The 18242-nt window shown below is 47.3% G+C and overlaps 1 protein-coding gene across 1 annotated transcript; it reads left to right on the top strand.

Moving 5' to 3' along the window:
- Nucleotides 1-7414: 7414 nt before the first annotated feature.
- Nucleotides 7415-8803, top strand: LOC113626895 (RNA-binding motif protein, X-linked 2-like). The gene is made up of 2 exons (XM_027118866.1): nt 7415-7455; nt 7586-8803. Exons 1-2 carry the CDS (start codon nt 7419-7421, stop codon nt 8590-8592), a joined length of 1044 nt encoding a protein of 347 aa, XP_026974667.1. The 5' UTR covers nt 7415-7418; the 3' UTR covers nt 8593-8803.
- Nucleotides 8804-18242: the final 9439 nt, after the last annotated feature.

The raw sequence follows: 18242 nt of genomic DNA, 5'->3' as shown, positions 1-18242 counted from the left end.
TGCTGGGCATTGTGGTGCACTGCCCGCCCTGCAGGGAGACCCTCCGCTCCTCCAGGGCTGCCTCACTCCAGGCCATGCTTCTTCCTGCGGTGGGACAGGGTACCGTGGGCCCCCCCCCAGCCCCTCGGTTCATGCGCTTTGGGTGCCCACCCCCCTGCACCCAGAAGCATGTCATGAGACCCATTAGCCCCCTGTACGTTCATCTCCCAGGGCTCAGCGCCCACTCCTGTCTCTAGCTGACCACTGCACAGAAAAGAAAAAGTGCTTCCTGAGGAGTCTGGAGACATCCTGAGATGTTTCCTGGGCAAACTGCCCTTCATGTGATGTTCTTGGGTTTCAACACGCATGTCTTGATTTTTCCTAAATCCTTCCTGGTGCGGAGAAGGGAGATGACTCCGCACGGCCACACCATCCACTTTTGCTATCTGCAATCGGCCAGAAGGGGGCGCTTTCATCTCTTCTTTCAGCCTAGATGTGCTTTCCTTAAGTAACATTCTATCCTCCTAAGATAGTATATTATGTTCCTTCAGAAACCAGTCTTATGACTTGGTATTAAAGAAAGAAGGGGAAGGAAAAAACTTGCAGATAAAGGAGCAAAAGTCCATAGTTATTTCAAAATGAAAATAGCCACCCCATCCATGTCCAACCGGCAGGAGACAAGAAAATAAGACAGATGATAACATCACCTCCTCCAATCCCCTATCCTAGGTTCATTCCCCTTGGATCCCCCAAATGAAATAGGAAAATTTTCTATTGTAAGCGATCCTCAATATGAAAGAGTGGAAAGAAAAAAAAAAAAGAGAGACTCTTCACCAAATTACTTTCTTCCTCCGTAAGTGGGCTGAGTTCCACGGCACTGACTGTTTTGGAAGGTCTAGAAAGTACGTTTTCAGAAATGATAGATTTGCAGGAATGCAGAGCCCGTGATTAGGAGAACAATCTGAGTCATACAACCCTGTCCTGAACACCGTCCCCAGCCCTGCAAGAAAAAGGGTAACACAGGTCCGCGAGGATGACTGTGCGGGCAGCAGGTGCGCGCAGACAGAGCAGCACCTCAAATCCAGGACGGCTTGGCCCGTTTTAGGGGTTCAGTGGCCACTGCTGCTGTATCTGAGGAGCAAGTACTTCCTTCAAGTATGAATAAAAGCTGCTGAGGACGAAGGAAGCTCTCCATCATACGTTCTGTAGGGTCTGGAATGTGCTCCAAGCCATCTCAGAGGGCCCCCGTGATCGCTCAGAGGCTGATGGAAAGGGAATTGGAGACCTGAATTGTCCCAACACGTGGCTCTGTTTAGACAACACACTCTGTGTTAATGACCTTGGCAGGGCACAAAAGACGAACCCTTAACAACAGACAGTTTTGAGTTTGTGCCTGGATAAATATCAACTCCGCCGAACCTCTATAAAGCGGACTATATAATGTCAAAATAAATGAGAACAGGCCCTACAAGCTACAAAACTGGGGCACCCCCAAAGCAGAGTGGGCCTAAGAGCAGTGGGAACCTGTGTCCCCCCTGCACCCTGATCTTTGGAGGACTGATGGGAGGTGACCCTGACAGTCAGGGAGGCCCTGTCCCAGCATCCTTGTGTTCACCTTGGAATTATGTTTCACACACAAAGTCAAGTCTGAGGAATCTCTGGGTGAGGGATGCTCTCATACCTGGACCGTAAGGGGAAGAAAGCTAGGGCTTTCCTGGAAGGAAACTGTCTGATACGGAGGATTAGAAACTGCTCATCAAGTAGTTTTCTGGTTCTGAATTTATCGGTCATGAAAGGGTCCTAAGAATATTCATTTTACATTAGAAAACATTGAAAATATACTTTATAAAAATACTGAAAAAGAGAAGATAGTTATTAATAGTTCCATGACTGAATTCACTTCTGCTCTATTACCCTTCAGTGTGGTATTCTACATTGTTGGAATCTCATTACATATAATATATAAAGTTTGTTCTATATAATATATATAATATAAATATACAGTGATGTATATATTACTGTACTTTTGATTCTCTCGAAATATACCAATAGCATTTTCTACGTGATAAAATATTCCTTACAAACATCAGGTTAATGGCTCCGTGGTGTTCTCCCGGTGCTCTGTTGGATGGAAATAAATATTATTATCTCCAATTTCCTGATGAAGAATCTCAAAGAGGACAAGGTGCTGGTCAAAGGCCACGTAGCCAGAGCATGGCTGATTGTGACTGGCCAGGACCCGTCTGCAAAGCCTGGGCACTTTCCTGCAGGGCTCTCTTCCCTGTTCCAGGGTCCTGACCTTCCATTGGATCTCCGCAATTACTTAAAGCCATTACTTGAGGTTTCTCTTTGTAATATCCTTGTGCTGAGACCGTTTGGACGTGGCATCTCCACGTAGAGTCCAGTCACCTTTTCAGAGGAGGAAAATCACGAGCTGTTCCTAGAAACTGATCACAGAGTGCTTTTTCTGATAACATACGTAACTCTGTCAAGGTAACCCAGGGGTGGCGCTCAGTCAGGAGGAGGCTGGGCAAGGAGGTTGGTTAGTTTTGTTTTAAACAATCAATCAGAATATCCTTTTGAGAGCAGGTGTCACACACCTGACAGCGTACCACTTGTTGATGGGCCTTAAGCCTTCCGTGCGTGAGGAGCTTGGAGGGCGCTTCTCATGCGGGGTAGATTCCGAGAGGGCAGGACAGGTGGGCAGCACCTACAGACAGAGCCTGAAACCTCTGCTGGGTTCATCTTCGTCATCATTACATTGTGACTCATCTTGACTCTCTCTGCGTTCTCCAGACCATGTGGACAGCTTTCTGGAGAGGAAGGCCCTTGTTTGTCACCCTCCCCAGCCCACCTGGCTGGAAGAGGCTCACGCATCCCTAACTGTCCGTGGGGCTCAGGCTGCTCCCCTCCCTGCCAGGCCCCCCCGCCTGACCAAGTGGTGACGACGGGAACTAAAAATACACAGATTACGAATCGTAGCTCATACTTATTCCTCATGGCTGGTTACATGCCTGATCACATGCAGTCCTCACAGCAACCCTACAAGGCTTCTTATTCTCATCTCCAGTTTATAGACAGGGCAGCAAGGCCCGGAGAGATTATGCATCTTCTCCAAGGAGTGGGACCCGGGCAGGAGCATCTGGTGCCCCGGGTTCCCAACGACGGCATCATATGTCTCTTGCAACCAATTCCTATACAAGTTCTTTTATTAAAAAGGGAAGGGACTTCCCTGGTGGCCCAGTGATAAAGAATCCGCCTTGCAATGCAAGAGACGCAGGTTCGATCCCTGGTCAGGGAACTAAGATCCCACGTGCCGCGGGGCAACTAAGCCTCAGCGCCACAACTACTGAGCTCGCCCACCTAAACTAGAGCCCGCTCGCCACAAACTACAGAGCCCACTCACTCTGGAGCCTGCGCGCCACAACTAGAGAAGCCGGCACACTACAATGAAGAGCCCGCCCACCTCAACAAAGATCCCACAGGCCGCCACTAAGACCCGACGCAGCCAAAAAATAATAATAATAAAATAAATAAATAATAAATAAATCTTAAAAAAAAACTAACACATTTTAAAAAACTAAATTAAAAAAAAAAGTGGGGTGGAAATCAAATATTAGCCAAAGTCATTTTCAAAATTCTTTAATAAAAAGTAAAAAAAAAAAAAAAAAGCCTCCAATCCCCACTGAGTTCCCAATTCTCGCCAAATTGTGTCCTGTGCATCACAAAGGATCGAGCTCTCCGGGAAGCCTGAACGCGGAGGCCTCCTCCTGGGGTCTCTTCCCTTCACCAGCAGCGGAACAAAGGGGTGCTTTCCAGGGAAGAGCAGCAGCGAGCAGAGGCAGCCTGGGATACGGACCAGCCTTCTCCGGGTGCTTCACCGAGCGTCCCGCAGGTTTCTGATACACGAAGGGTGTGATCTCAAACACAAATGACTGGGAAATTGAGTTTACTAGTTAGTTCGCCAAAAAAGTTTATCTTTGTACATAGAGAGAGAGGTTGATGTTTATATGTATCTATACACACTTATAGGCACATATATTGATGTGTATGCCTTTCTATACACAGATATAGATAAATGTAGATAAATACATGTATCTATAAGGATGGAATTGTCATTAAATTAGGGGACTACTTTTTTTTTTTTTAAGAGTCTGTGCTTATTTATTTACGTATTTATTTAATTTTGGCTGCGTTGGGTCTTCGTTGCTGTGCGCGGGCTTTCTCTAGTTGCGACAAGCGGGGGCTACTCTTCGTTGCAGTGCTCCGGCTTCTCATTGCGGTGGCTTCTCTTGTTGCGGAGCACAGGCTCCAGGTGTGTGGGCTTCATTAGTTGCGGCACGTGGGCTCAGTAGTTGTGGCTCACGGGCTTAGTTACTCCATGGCATGTGGGATCCTCCCGGACCAGGGCTCAAACCCGTGTCCCCTGCATTGGCAGGCAGATTCCTAACCACTGCGCCACCAGGGAAGCCCCTAGGGGACTATTTTAAGACTTCTTTTGGATAGAGTAGTTTAAACCAATATTTTAAATCACTTTAGGACCTTCTGAGTTGTGTTGCATAATTAATTGTTACTGCTTCATCTTCTCCTAACGTCCCAATGGAATTCGCATGAAAATGCAGAAAGGATGTAAAGTTATAATACTACTGGAAATCAGCAGTATCAATTTGTGTTTGTCCAGACCCAGCGAGACAATCCCACGCACCAAAGCTTAGGTAGTCCCCAGGGGCAGCCCCTCAAGGCTGAAAGAGTCCCTGTGACCACCCTCCTCCCAGACCCACCATTTCTGGGACTGGAGGAAAGATCCGCAGCATCTCCCAGACCAAACCCCCTCTCTGGGTCGGCCTGGGGTTTCCCATCAGAAGCGGGAAGCAGTCATTCTGCCCACAGCAGAGTAAGGGCCCCAGGTTGCATTGTGGGAGGCCAGGGCACAGGGGCATCCTGAGAACCATGGCTGGGGACTGTGTGTCCACACATCTCTGCCTTTAACCTACTTGTGAGGTTCCAGCGGCCACCAGGCAGAGGAAGGTGGGGAGAACCCAAGAAACCCACCCCGTCTGGGTCACTTTAATAATGAAAACCCAGGAAGTTCGTTAAAAACTACATCAGGAATGACCCTAATCATTTTGCCCCAAGGTGGCAAAAATGTTACTTGGGACCACCTTGTGTAAAACAGTTTCATAATTTGCATACCGTCCAAAATGTGTACAAATGTTCTTAAGGATATCATTTTTATAATACAACTGAATCTATACGCAAAACACAAACAGACTCACAGATATAGAAAACAAACCTATGGTTACCAAAGGGGAGGGGGATAAATTAGGAGTATGGGATTAATGGATACAAGCTACAGTACATAAAATAGATAAGCAACAAGGACCTACTGTATAGCACAGGGAACTATATTCAACAGCTTATGATAACCTATAATGGAAAAAAATCTGAAAAAAAATATATTAAAAAACTGAATCACTTTGCTGTACACCTGAAACTAACAAAATATTGTAAATCAACTGTATTTCAATTTTAAAAATGAATATCATGTTTAGCGACAGCAGCTTGAAATCAACCAAAATGTTCACTATTAGAAGAAGAGTTAAAATTATTTCCACTGATTATTATTATTGCAACCAGTAAGAATAGTTGTTATAAAGTTCTATGTTAACATGGGACCTTACTAAGGTCTAGTTGAGAAGCTAAGATCAGATGCCTGTGATCATTACAATTACATAAAAAAGCACAAGTATGGAAAAGACAGCACATGACACCAGGTGTTTTCCACTAAATGCATTATTTCACTGGGCGTGCGTCTCTTACTAAGCTGGGACTCCCAGCTCCATGCTGAACCCTTTTCTGTGAATGTACCTCGAACTTTCCAAGTAATGTCTCTTGAATGTTAACAACAGGTCCATAAAGACGTGTGATAACTGGCTCTTTTGTCCTCTTTTTGTTGATGTGAGTTGTCGAGGAACTTGATCACCTGGTACCTTAATGAAGTTCCCAATCTATTGACATTGCAGCAGATGTTTCCAGCTACCATGAGGGGGCTTCTTCCAGTTCCTGACCCCGGAGTCAGGGTTGTCTCCAACATTGCTGGTGTAGACGCCTGAGGTGCCGGCGTTGTGTGGGTGCAGGTGGAGCTCCCAGGGCCACCGGCAGACACACGTGACAGAGCTGAGCTCAGGGTCCTGGGGCTGCCATGGAGTCCTGAACCTTTTTGCACAACTGCCCCCTTGAAGATCTGGTGAAGCCTGTACACCCTTTCTAGGAATAATGTTTTTAAACATATTTTTTTTAACCCACATCATTACAAAAGAAGCCAATTATATTGAACTACAGCTATGCACATATAAAGAAAAATGTTTTATACTAACAGATGATTTCATTACAGGATAAGACCTAGCCGTACATTTCTCATCTACCATGACTTTGAAGTAACTAAGAGGGTAAATGATATTCTGTTATAAAATACCTTTAACACTTGGAATGGGGTAGAAATGTACCTGCAATTTCCTTTAGGAACAAAGTTATAGGTGCCGCTTATGATACTGGGATTTTTTTCCTATGCTCACAATGGAAGGAAATGCTAAATTTCAGGTTGAAACTGAAGGATATAATTTTTCCCGTCCTAGTCTCCAGACCCCATTAAACTTATATGAACAGACCTCTGGTGGGGTCCCCTGTGGACACCAGGTTGAGAATCTCTGTGGCAAAACTGTGAGCGCATGAGTTTCTCTGTTATATTGGCCAGAGAGCAGGGTTGCTTCGTGCTCCCAAGTCTGATGGAGATTTTGAGTAGAAGCCTTTCATCTTGCAGTCCCGATTTCCCCAGGACACGTGTGTCTAAGCCACGAGCCACGTTCCTGGACCAAGCTGTACGCTGGGTGTGAACTTCTGTGGAGGCTCCTGGGTCACAGATTTGGGGCCCATTATTACTCCAAACACGCCCAGGTATCTTATTCCCAGGAGTACAGAGCAAGCTCAAGGTGGAAGCCTGACTACAAAAGTCTAAATGATAAAGAAAAATGGAAGGGAAACTGGTAACAGAAGAAAGACAGGGGGTCAGGAAATAGGTTTCAGTCTTGAGTATGTATCACCTTAACTCCACAGCACAAGCCTCATTGGAAATCAGGGGACAGGGCACCTTATTCTTGTTAGAATCTTGTTGTTATGGCCACCTCACAGAAAATCACAGATTCAAAAAAGTGCAGATTTTAATAGCTGTACTGAAATAGGCATCTATATGTAAAGTCATTGTAAAATCAAATAATAATTCTAAGCAAAGACCACAATACAAATTCAAAAAGCATCCGCACTTGATTTCTAAAACAACTCCCAATAAACACAAGACTTTAAGTACACTATTCCTTAAGCGTAAACTCATCAACGGCGCAAGCTCCTTGGAGACCAATGGGCGCGTGGCGCCGGGGCTGCGCATGCGTCTTACGGCTTCTCCCGGAAGTCGCTTCCTAGGTTCTGGGCGTGAAGTCGGTTGCTAGGTGCTGAGCGTGAAGTCGGTTGCTAGGTTCTGAGCGTGAAGTCGGTTGCTAGGTTCTGGGCCTGAAGTCGGTTGCTAGGTTCTGAGCGTGAAGTCGGTTGCTAGCTTCTGAGCGTGAACCCGCAGAGATGAACCCTTTAACTAAAGTTAAGCTGATCACCAAGCTGAATGAGCGTGATCTCCAGCTGGGGGTAGCAGAGAAGGCGTCTTGGCACTCCGAGTACAAGGACAGCGCCTGGATCTTCTTGGGAGGGCTTCCTTACGAGCTGACTGAAGGGGACATCATCTGTGTGTTCTCACAATATGGCGAAATTGTTAACATTAATTTGGTACGGGACAAGAAGACTGGGAAATCCAAAGGATTCTGTTTCCTCTGCTATGAAGACCAGAGGAGCACAGTTCTGGCTGTTGACAATTTTAATGGGATCAAGATCAAAGGAAGAGCTATCCGAGTGGATCATGTGTCTCGCTATCGGCGTCCTACGGACTCAGAAGAAATGGACGATGTGACCAGAGAGCTGCATGAGAGGGGCTGCGGGGCGCACACTCCCTCACTGAGTTCATCTGAGGGCTCTGAAGATGACAGACCCACCAGAAAACACAAAAAAGACAGAAAGGAAACCAAGAAAAGAAAGAAAGAAAAAGAGAAGACTGACCAGGAGGTACAGGCAGAGCAGCCAGCCTACTCTTCATCGCCCAGAAGCAAGATGATAAAGGAAAAGGGTGACCTTGGCTCTAAACAGCACAGTGGCAAGAACTCAGAGAGGGGTCAGAAGTCGGAGTCCAGGGAGGTGTGGAAGCCCCAGCCCAGCTCCCCTGAGATCAGGACGACCTGCCGTGGTGGAGCAGAGGACCGAGACCGGGAGCCGAGGAAGAAGAAGCCCAAGCACGAACACAAGTCATCAGGCAGGAGGGAAGAGCGAGAAGACAGGAACAGACATAGAGACGAAGGTCGAAGCTCACACGCACGTTGCAGCCGGCACAGTGGGCGCTCTGAGGGGCGTAGTCACAGAAGTAGAAGTAGGAGTCAAGATAAATCCCACAGGCATAAAAGGGCCCGGCACTCCCGGGACCGGGAGTCCTCTAATCCTCGTGACCACGGGCATCAGTGAAGCCACAGCCTGTTCAGCTGCATGGTAGAATTGGAAATGAACTGTGTTTTGTTTGTTATTTTGTTTGTTTGTTTTTTTGTTTCTTTTTTCTGTACAGGGGACACGTTTCCAAGTGCCGAGCCCACGGTCCAGCCTTCCACCTGGCCGCGTCCCTCCCTGCTGTGGTTCCTGCAGTGATGCTCCCAAGAGCCCTGGATGAAAACCGCCTGAGTGTTTCTAACCCTCAGCCAACTGACTCACATCCCAGTAAGACAAATCAGGATGTCCTGGGCCACCTCCTGGGTTTGGCTCCTGCACGGACCCACAGTGGGGAACTCGGGACCCTGGCTTTGGCTCACACCCTAGACTGAAAAGCCCCCCGGTTTTGATGCTGCTGCCATTCGGACTCACCCCCCCCCACACACACACACACACCAGACCATCCCTGCTCAGTTTCCTCTGCACACAGCGATCACGTGAGGAGATTTCAGCCGACAGGGATGCCTGGCTCCCACCTCCACAGACCCTGATTGCAATTGGCCCGTGGGTGGCCTCTCGGGGGCATCAGAAGATGTGCAGCCCAGGTGAGAACTGCTGGTCTCATGTTATGATCACGGGTGACTTACCTTAGCCTTCAGCCCACGTAGGCAAGTTCCCTCCACTCCTCTTTTATTTAACAGTTTTTATTAGAAATGGCTGCTGAATTAGAACCTATGCTTCAGATATAAGTGCAGTCTTTCCCCCTTTAATTTGCCAATGCACTAAGCATTATTATACTTTCTAATAAAAAAGTACTCTTGCCTTCCGGTCACATCTGCCGTCTGAGGTGTCCACAATGGACGCGCTGAATTCCGTTTCCGCGCTCTCAGCTCCCCTTGTCTGGGATGCGCTTTCTCCATCATGCAATCAGACAACTCAAATGTGAATTTCCAGCCCCAACAAGAGCGGATACTTCAAAAGCTCGTTGATACGATGAAGTGATGCCACATGTATATGGAGGGTAGGGCAGTGCCCGGCGCATACCTGGACCTCGGTAAATGGCGTTGCTCTCTGCATCTGCATCACAGGTGCTACTTCTTACAGGAAATCTACACCCGAGATGCTTTCCCTCATCCTCCGCAGCAGGACCACTTCCTTCTCTCCTGTGCTTCCTCTCCCGTTCCCCCACTGCCCGCACCCTCATCCTCACGCCCTCCCGACCCCGGCACTGCAGGGCGGCTGGACGCTGACCGACCTAGGCTTCAGCACAAACCCTTCAGGTGCAGAGGCTCCTGTCCAGCCCTGGGGGGAAGGCCGAGCAGGTAGATGAGGGTAACCAAGCCCCAGGCTGAAGAAGTGCTTGCTGCTCACCAGGCAGAGGAATTTGCTGGAAATGGAGCCTAAAACTGAATATGCCCTGGAGTGGACAAGACTGGGGAGAGACTTCAGTTCCTCAGATGAACTGAGAAAACCAGCCCTTTCTGTGTGGAGCGGCCTCCGTTCTTAACGTACCCATAGGAAACTGGGGTGGGTCGTTTCTGAGAATTTCAAGTCTTTTAATTTCTTGCATTTTACTGCGGTTGCTAAGAAATGTATTATTTTCTTCTGACAATTTCAAAGGACTTTTACAGGCCATTTAGGAGGGAATTATTCAGTGTCCCTGTTCACTTTGTCGTCTTCACTCAAAGCCATGCACATTAGATGCTGAAAAAAACATAACAGCATCATTTTGGTTCCAACACTTTCGCTATCGCTCGCTTGCTGTGTCATTCGCCACGAACTTCATTAGCGTCGCGGGTTAAGCCCAGGGGCGGCAAATGCAGTTTGAGAGGTGGGGTATCAGTGTGCAAGGCTTTCTCTGCCGAGAAGCCCAGTGCCCTCCAATCTAACTGGACAAGAGTCAATCTGTATCTTTCCATATTAACCATAATCAGATATTCATAGACTAAATAGATATCGTACTTATTGTTATAAATTAGGTCACACATATACAACTGATGGAAAACGTGTTCCCTATGAGTACTCAATTTCCAATTCGTTCAAAACACCAGAAATTTTGTACAAATCTTTTCGTGTATTTTCTGCATTAAAGTTCACTAAAAAACATAATGTATCCATATTCATAAAGGCCAGATGTTTCCAAGCAATTGTGGTCTTGGCGAGCATGAGTCAACTGTCCTCAGATGCTCGGAGCTTCCCGGTGACCTTGAACTGTGTTGGTCAGATCTCATTCCTCAACAGTAAAGCAATTACTAATTCTTCGGGCATTTGAGAATTGAAATCTCAGACACTACTCGGGAGGTTTTATTTTGACACCGTGGTCTTTTCTCTTTCCTGCATGCCAAGGCCGTTTCTCAGTGTCACAGTGGAGAGAAATTCTCCATCGTATGGGGACTTGGTCGAGGCTCCCTGCCTGACAGTTTCCATCTACCCTATGTTCTGTGCTCCCCTAAGTCCTGGCTCTAAATCAGGAGGGTCAGACGGGAGATAAATGGGGGAGGGGGCAGGAGAAATCGTTCCTCTGCTCCGCCTGACTTCTGGTTTCCACCGCGCGAGATTCAGTCCTCTGGATTCACTGGACATCTGCCAGTTGGGCCATTTCTGCTTTGATTCTTCAACCTGCTTTCCTGCTCCACATCTTTGAGGAACCTCAGGGCTCTGAGAAGGATTATCCATCCCTCACGCTTTTGTGCATGTAAAAGGTCAGCTACTTCACATAAAATGTAATCGCTGCTTACCCCATGCATTTAGGTAAGCAAACTATGGTCTTAAATGGAATTTTAGCCACTTTAGTAGAGGTAATTAGAATTTTTGAATATGCTTGTTTCCACAGAAAAAAATAAATTGGATTCTCAAAAAATGGTAAGTGTTTTAGAAACAGAAGCACTAAGACAGCCAATCAGAAAGGAATAAGAGCCTCTTTGGAAACATCAGGCAGTAGCCTACTCTTTGCTCTCATGCTTTTAGAGATGCTCACAGCACAGCCCTCAGGGAGGAGTGGCAGGCACTGGGTGAGCATGAACCGTACGCCCAGAATTTTACGGGCAAGATGACTTCCTTGAGGTTCTTTGTTCATTTCCACAACCTTCCTGAAAATGTGCCTCTCTGGTCAAACGTCCGTCCCTTTGCCCCCTCTCTCGTTTCTGGGAAATTTCTCCAGAAGCTTCCTCCAGTGGAATTCAGTTCAGCAAAGATGTAGCAGCACCTGTTACGTGAAGGCCCAACGGGAGATGCAGGGGGAGACTCGGGGTCCTGGAGGCCGAGGTCCTCCCGGGAGGAAGAAGAAGATGCCCAGAGTAAACTGCCCGGTGCCTCACACACCTGTGTCCCTGCCCGCTTGGCCTGGGCTAAGCCTCCCGCCCATCCTGGACCCGACCGGGACAGGGGGAGCCATGGCTCTGGCCTTCGTTGGGCTTAGCTTTGCTTCCTTCTCCCAGATCCCTGCGGAACACTTTCCCTTTCCAATTTCACAGTGCCTTTCTCTAAAGGTGTGTTCCAACAGCCCTTGTATGCTCTAAATATCAAGACTGGAGAAAAATCAATGCAGACGGTGCTGAAATGAATATTCTCCAAAGTGAAATCAGTACACTTCATCTGGTGATTGTACATTTGCCCCGTGAAAATCCAGATACAGCTGTTCTCACCAACCCCTGGCCCCGCGGGCCTGTTATCGCGAGCAGCAGGCAGAACTCCAAGCCTGGGCTGATCCGTCCACATCTTCTTGGCCGTGTGCCCTGAATGGCCAAGACGTCACCGCGAAGCTTGGGGTCCTCAATAACACCTGGTCCCCATGCTCAGCGGCGCTCAGCTTCCCTGGCGGCCCCGTGGTCCCCTGGTCAGTACGTGGGGCCTTGGCCACCCTCCCGTCTTGTCCTCACCTCCTCTCTGGCTCCTGTACCTGCTGATGCTTTCAACCTCTTAATCAAAATCAAGAGAGAACTTCCAGTTCTGCCAAAGGTATCCCCTGTCCCCGCGGGTTCCCTCCTTACAAGCAAAAGCCCCGCGGGCAACGCAACCAGCTGGTGCAGGAACCCCCGCCCCCCAGAGGCAGCCTAGGGGACTCAGACCCGAGGGGGGACGTGCCCTGAGTCCACTGCTTCCCTGTCCCCTCCCGTCCCTCCCTGTCTGGGAGCTGCAGGGGCCTCTGAGCCAGAGCCTCCTCCAGGCGCAGACGACAAGCTCCCAGAGGAGAGCGTGCCCAGCTCCCAGAAGAAGAACGGAGCAACAAAGAAAAAAAATGCTCACCTCCACCCGTATTTTTGACTCTCTCTCGAGGGTGGGAAGGGGCAGTGTGGCTCAGGGTGGGTGGTAGCTGATATCCCGGCGGGGGTGGGTACTGGGCTTTCCTGGGCTTCTGGAGTTCCCCACCCCCCCTTCAGGGACTCACTGACTCTACAAAGCCTCATTGTTTTTATTCAATTTGGACTCAGAACTCTAGACAAAACCAAAGTCGGTGATCTTCAGTCGTCTTTCTCTCTACTTTGTTGTTTGTGAAATAGATCATTCTCTGGAATTTCTGTCGTGTCAGAGGGCATGGGAGAAGCAACAGCACCCTCTCAGTTCAAGAGTGGGTCAAACGCTCGAGTATCCTGATGACATCCATTTAATCCATCTTTAACCATGGTGATTTGCAAAACAGAAAAAGGAAGTATTCTAAATTAATTTATAAAGAGCTCTGGCTCGCAGCCTCTGAAGAAGTACAACTTATGAGAGCTGTTTCCAAGACCACACTGGAGCCTGTATCTGAACCCAGACGCCAGATTTTAAACAAGCCTTAAGTAGGGACCCACGGCCAACGTCAATCAGAAAACAGAACTTTGCACAAAGGAAAATTTATAATGAAACTCCCCGGAATTCTTTTCTCAGATAAAATGAATTTTGCTGTTCCGTGAGGAATGAGCCTTCATTCTATTACTGATCATTCCATTAGAGTTTGTACAAAAATCTCCAATTCTAGAAATGTACTTTGGACCTTCTGATGGCATGGAGTTTATCCCTTTGCATGTGTTTTTATGTATTTCTGAGTGGAACAAATGATGGTACTTATACGGATAGTGTCTATGTAAGTGAGAACATCTGGTTTTCTTCCCGCACTTGCCTTGGAGCAGAGCTCAGCAATTCTCTTCCTCCTCAACGAGAAAATCCACTCCTACAAGACATCACTGAGAAATGATTCTTTTACAAGCAATTCTAGAGGGGAGATCAAAGAGGCAACGAATTATATTGTAGAACACAGATTCCCTACTAAATGTACCTTTTCCCCAAAATTCTCCCCTCTGAATGCTTCCAGGGTACCTTCAAGCTGCCACTGCCTCCACTTCCACTCCGGCTGTCTCATTCCCGGGTGATAACCCTGGTTTGGTTTCTCTAATCGTGGTCACCCTCTTACTGAGGAAAAGGCCTACCGTCTACAAGTAGCCATTCTCCTCTTGAAAAGAAGCAGGACCCTCTGGTCCTTGCCCGCCATGTCCTCAGCCTGCCTTTTGTCTGTGGAAAAACTTTAGCCAAAGAATAAGTTTAATCAGAGAAGTGAGAAAATGCAGAAACAAAGGAAAACAGTCCAGTAAGACTAAATGATAATAGTGCAGTCATTAAGCAAAGTCAAGGACCTTTAGTTCCTCCTCAAGGGCTCTAGGTAATATTCGGAGCCATGTCCTGTGAGCTGTTTTATAGATACTGAAAGCCCCACCAGGTGGAAGAAGTTAAACTACGTGATGACCAGACCGCAGCCATGACCTAAGCTGCCACAATTCTGCGAACTGGTCTCAAAGAAATGGGAACAAACCAACCCTGGAACGGAAGATTAGCTGTACTTAAAGCAATCAAGATGATGCTGGTCAGAACACCGACGACAAATTTCAAGATGGCTGTCAGAGCTGACTGCGCTGTCTCTGTATGCAGCCCCTCCCTCCGCCTATAGAAGCTCTTGCCCACTGCGCGTCAGTGCGCGGGGAGTCGGCCTTTCCACATGAGTCCACCCTCCCCCCACCCAGGTGCCGGCCTCTGAAATAAAGCAAACTTTCCTTTCCACCACTGGCCCCTTTATTGGCTTTTGAGCGGCGAGCAGCCGGACCCCACTTTCAGTGAAGGCAGTAGGAAACTGTAAATATAAAGGTATATATCATGTTGGATCTCCTCTTTTGCTGTTGTTCTACAAATAATTGTACACATCAAAATACATGCCCAAAACAATCTGAGTTCCTGGAAATTCTGAAGTTTATTTTCTGAACTGAACTGTGAGCTCCACCAGGATATGGCTGCCTCTTTTCCTCATGTCTACAAGCCCAGCACAATGATTCACATGTAACTGGACCTCAATAAATATTTGTTGGATTTAATTTGATGATCGGAGATATTCCTTCTGGACAGAAACACAAGAATGTGTTGGGAGCCTCAAATGTGCATCCTGGAAACCAGAAAGCCTGTCCCCAGCATTAATACAGTGACAGTCATCAGGGTACCCCCAAATGATAATGGTCAAGCTGAGACCCACAGCGCGATATGCAGCCCATTGACCATCTGGGAACACCGTGGCCTAGACCTCCCTTCAGACATTAACACGTCTTCGTTCTTCCACGACCCTTTATGAGCTGCCAATCTGCTTCTGGATTTATTCTCTCTCTTCATCCTCTGGAGGGTTCCAGGCACGTGACGCTGACATTGTGGAAAATGGCTTCCAAACGTGCACACGCCTTTCAGACCCTCCTCCCCCATGTCCATCCATACCTGAGCTCATCACGGCAGGGCGTCGGGTCATCACTGAGAAGGAAGGTAGGGCTAGACTTACCCCTAGCACCCTGGCGTTGCACTTTGGCTTGGTGACTTTATTTATCCCGTGATTACCTACTGGATGGACATTCTATTTTCTAAGAAGAGTATAATCATAATTTCCCAGGCCCATAAAAGAAGACAAGGAAATAGGGTTCAAAAGAGGCACAAAGAAAATGCTGCGGGTATCCAGGGACATCACGGAACTCGACTCCCCAGGGGACACACTCAAGGATCTTTATTTTTGTTTGTTTGTTTCTTGTTTGTTTTTGGTACGCGGGCCTCTCACTGCTGTGGCCTCTCCCGTTGCGGATCACAGGCTCCGGACGCGCAGGCTCAGTGGCCACGGCTCACGGGCCCAGCCGCTCCGCAGCACGTGGGATCTTCCCGGACCGGGGCACGAACCCGTGTCCTCTGCATCGGCAGGCGGACTCTCAACCACTGTGCCACCAGGGAAGCCCGGGAATCTTTATTTTTTTATTGCTCTTCCAGGTGATTGCTACCTCTGGAAGCTTGGGAAACGTTCAACTATATGGTATTTCCCACCATTAATCCCCAAGGAAAAATGCACAGAATGTACAAATTTGTGCAAGGAGTTGTGCAAATGCAGCTCCTTGTTGCGTTCGTGCTGGGTCTTATAAAGCAGCTATAGGTTTTTTTATTATTATTTCTCCTTTATCAAAAAAATTTCCCAATTTCAATGCATTCAACACATTTTTTTTCTTAAGGATGTGTCAGCAAAGAAGGATGTTTCAACAGGTGTCAGCCGAACAAGGGTGAGCCTCTGTGACACGGCACAGTTTCATGACTTGCCTTTTTCTTCCTCCCTCGGCATTTAGAAAAAGGCACTTCTAGCAAAAACAATCTTCACGGGAGAAAAATCCAGAGCGAAAGAGTGTACGACCCTGGAGTCGAAGGGCTCCTGCTCCATTGCTGAGGGGCGCCCATCCCTCAGCCCCTATGCTGGAGGGTGTCCGCCTTGCATCCAGGTGTGGGAATGTGAGGCTGGATGGTCAGAGCAGGAGAGAGAGGACCCAAGAAGGATGTAACAATAAACTAGGCTTTTTTTGAACACTGAGGAACTAAAATCTAATCCAGGTGCTCTGTGAAGGGCTGCAGAAATTCTAACAATGTAGACAGTGAAGAATAAACATGCTGAAAAATAAGGAAGATCTTTATGTGTCAGGGCACCCAGTCGTGCCAGGCTCGCGGTGGGCACACAGAAGTATGTGTTTTTGAAAGAACGGCTGTTCGTTGGCTGATTTTCTGTCCCTTCCACTAGAATATAAGCCTCTCTGTGTCGTTCATCTCTGGGTGTGAGCAGAGGGCAGGGCCAGGCTCCATGCCTTAACGACCCGCCAGTAACCCTGATTCTCACTGGGGCTCTAGGACCACTGCCCTACTGCCCGCTGGCAGCCTCACCACAGTGGGAGCTGCCCCGTTCATTTCAGCCTGCACTTCCCATCTTTTAACTCCGGAAATGTGACCTCTGGGGCAGCGGGGAGGGTGCAGCTCTGAGTTACTTGTTCCAGGGTCTCCAGGACCTCGGGCTTGACATGAAGGAGGTGACCCATGGACATTAGTTCCCAGACTGACTGAGATTGTCTTCCCATCAACTGCATTCCAACAGGAGAAATGAATTATCTAAATGGTGAAATGGACTCAACGTTTCTTACTAGGTCACCTTCTAAAAAAAACAGTATTTTGTGTTTCCTTCAATAATGGAAAATCAAGTGTTCACTTTTTTTATGGGATAAAAATTGTCGATGTGTTTTATGAAATGTAATTTAAAATCTCTCAGATCCACCAAAGTAAATTTAATTGTAATTAAATAACTTGTAATTCATTGATCCCGCGTGAAATCTGTAGAAGTCTTGGACCTTCATCTAATGCGTTCTATATCATGGTGGTCAATGGAAACAGAGCATCGTCCTGCATAAAAAGGTGTGAAACAGCCATTTCTGCTGCTCCAAAGATGCAAAGTGACGCCCAGTGTGGGACAGGCCATGTTCTGATGGTGACCAGCCCCTTGAGGGGAACACTGAGCCCCATAATTCCCCTTAATAAGTTCACTTTTAGTTTTATTTTTAAGATTTTAAAACTGAAGTACAATTAATTTGATTAACTTGACAGGAAAACTGAAGATTCAGAGTATTGTTATGAAGTACCCGCAAGCAGTGCTGCCCAAATAAGGAAAAAGTGTCGTCTACTTGGCACTAATTAGATTAGTCTTTTTAAGGCACTAAAACTTTTTGAAAGTCTAATCAAAATTAATAGACTTTGGGGTTCTTATTACCCAAATGTAATAAAAATTATCATTGCTCTATATTGCTCTATTTCTTTATTATTTTTTTATAGAAATCAACCCTTAACTGTCAAACCAAGACCCAAATACATCTGTGTACTCCTCTTTTCCCCTAATAATTAACTACTTTTCTGAAGTTATGTATCCTTCCTGTGCTTTATTGTAAAAATATTCTATCACATGTGCAAATATGTAATAGTATGTTTGTTTTCAAATCGTATGTAAAGGATACAGGTTTTCATACTGCATTTTCCTGAGACCTCTGGGATGCCTCCATCACCTTTACAAAGCCCACCCTCTTCCAGAGCTCATCAGTAATTTTCTAGCCCAGCCAATGTAGAGTCAATACTTTTCTGGGAACCAGGGGTTTAGTTCCATAAGAAGCTATGAGGCAAAGGTACCTCTGACTCTGAAACAGGTGGGCACCTGTAGGGGACAGGTAAGCGTGAGGTCTGATCAGATGGGGCAGCTACGTTTCCTCTCAGGTGGGGACTCTGGTCCATGGCTGTGGCCACCTGGAGGTGCTGGTCCTTCCCGGTTGGGGGCAGCACATGGGCTGTCTGAGCTGGGCTGGGCACGATAGCCTTCTTGCTGCAGCTTCGCCGGTTTGGATCGAGGG

This window comes from Aethalodelphis obliquidens, unplaced genomic scaffold, assembly GCF_003676395.1.
Source record: "Aethalodelphis obliquidens isolate GAN/ISIS:26980383/991018 unplaced genomic scaffold, ASM367639v1 scaffold19, whole genome shotgun sequence".
In the NCBI taxonomy this organism is placed as follows: domain Eukaryota; kingdom Metazoa; phylum Chordata; class Mammalia; order Artiodactyla; family Delphinidae; genus Aethalodelphis; species Aethalodelphis obliquidens.
The sequence above is the reverse complement of the archived record's forward strand: the minus strand, read 5'-3'. Positions and strand labels throughout refer to the sequence as shown.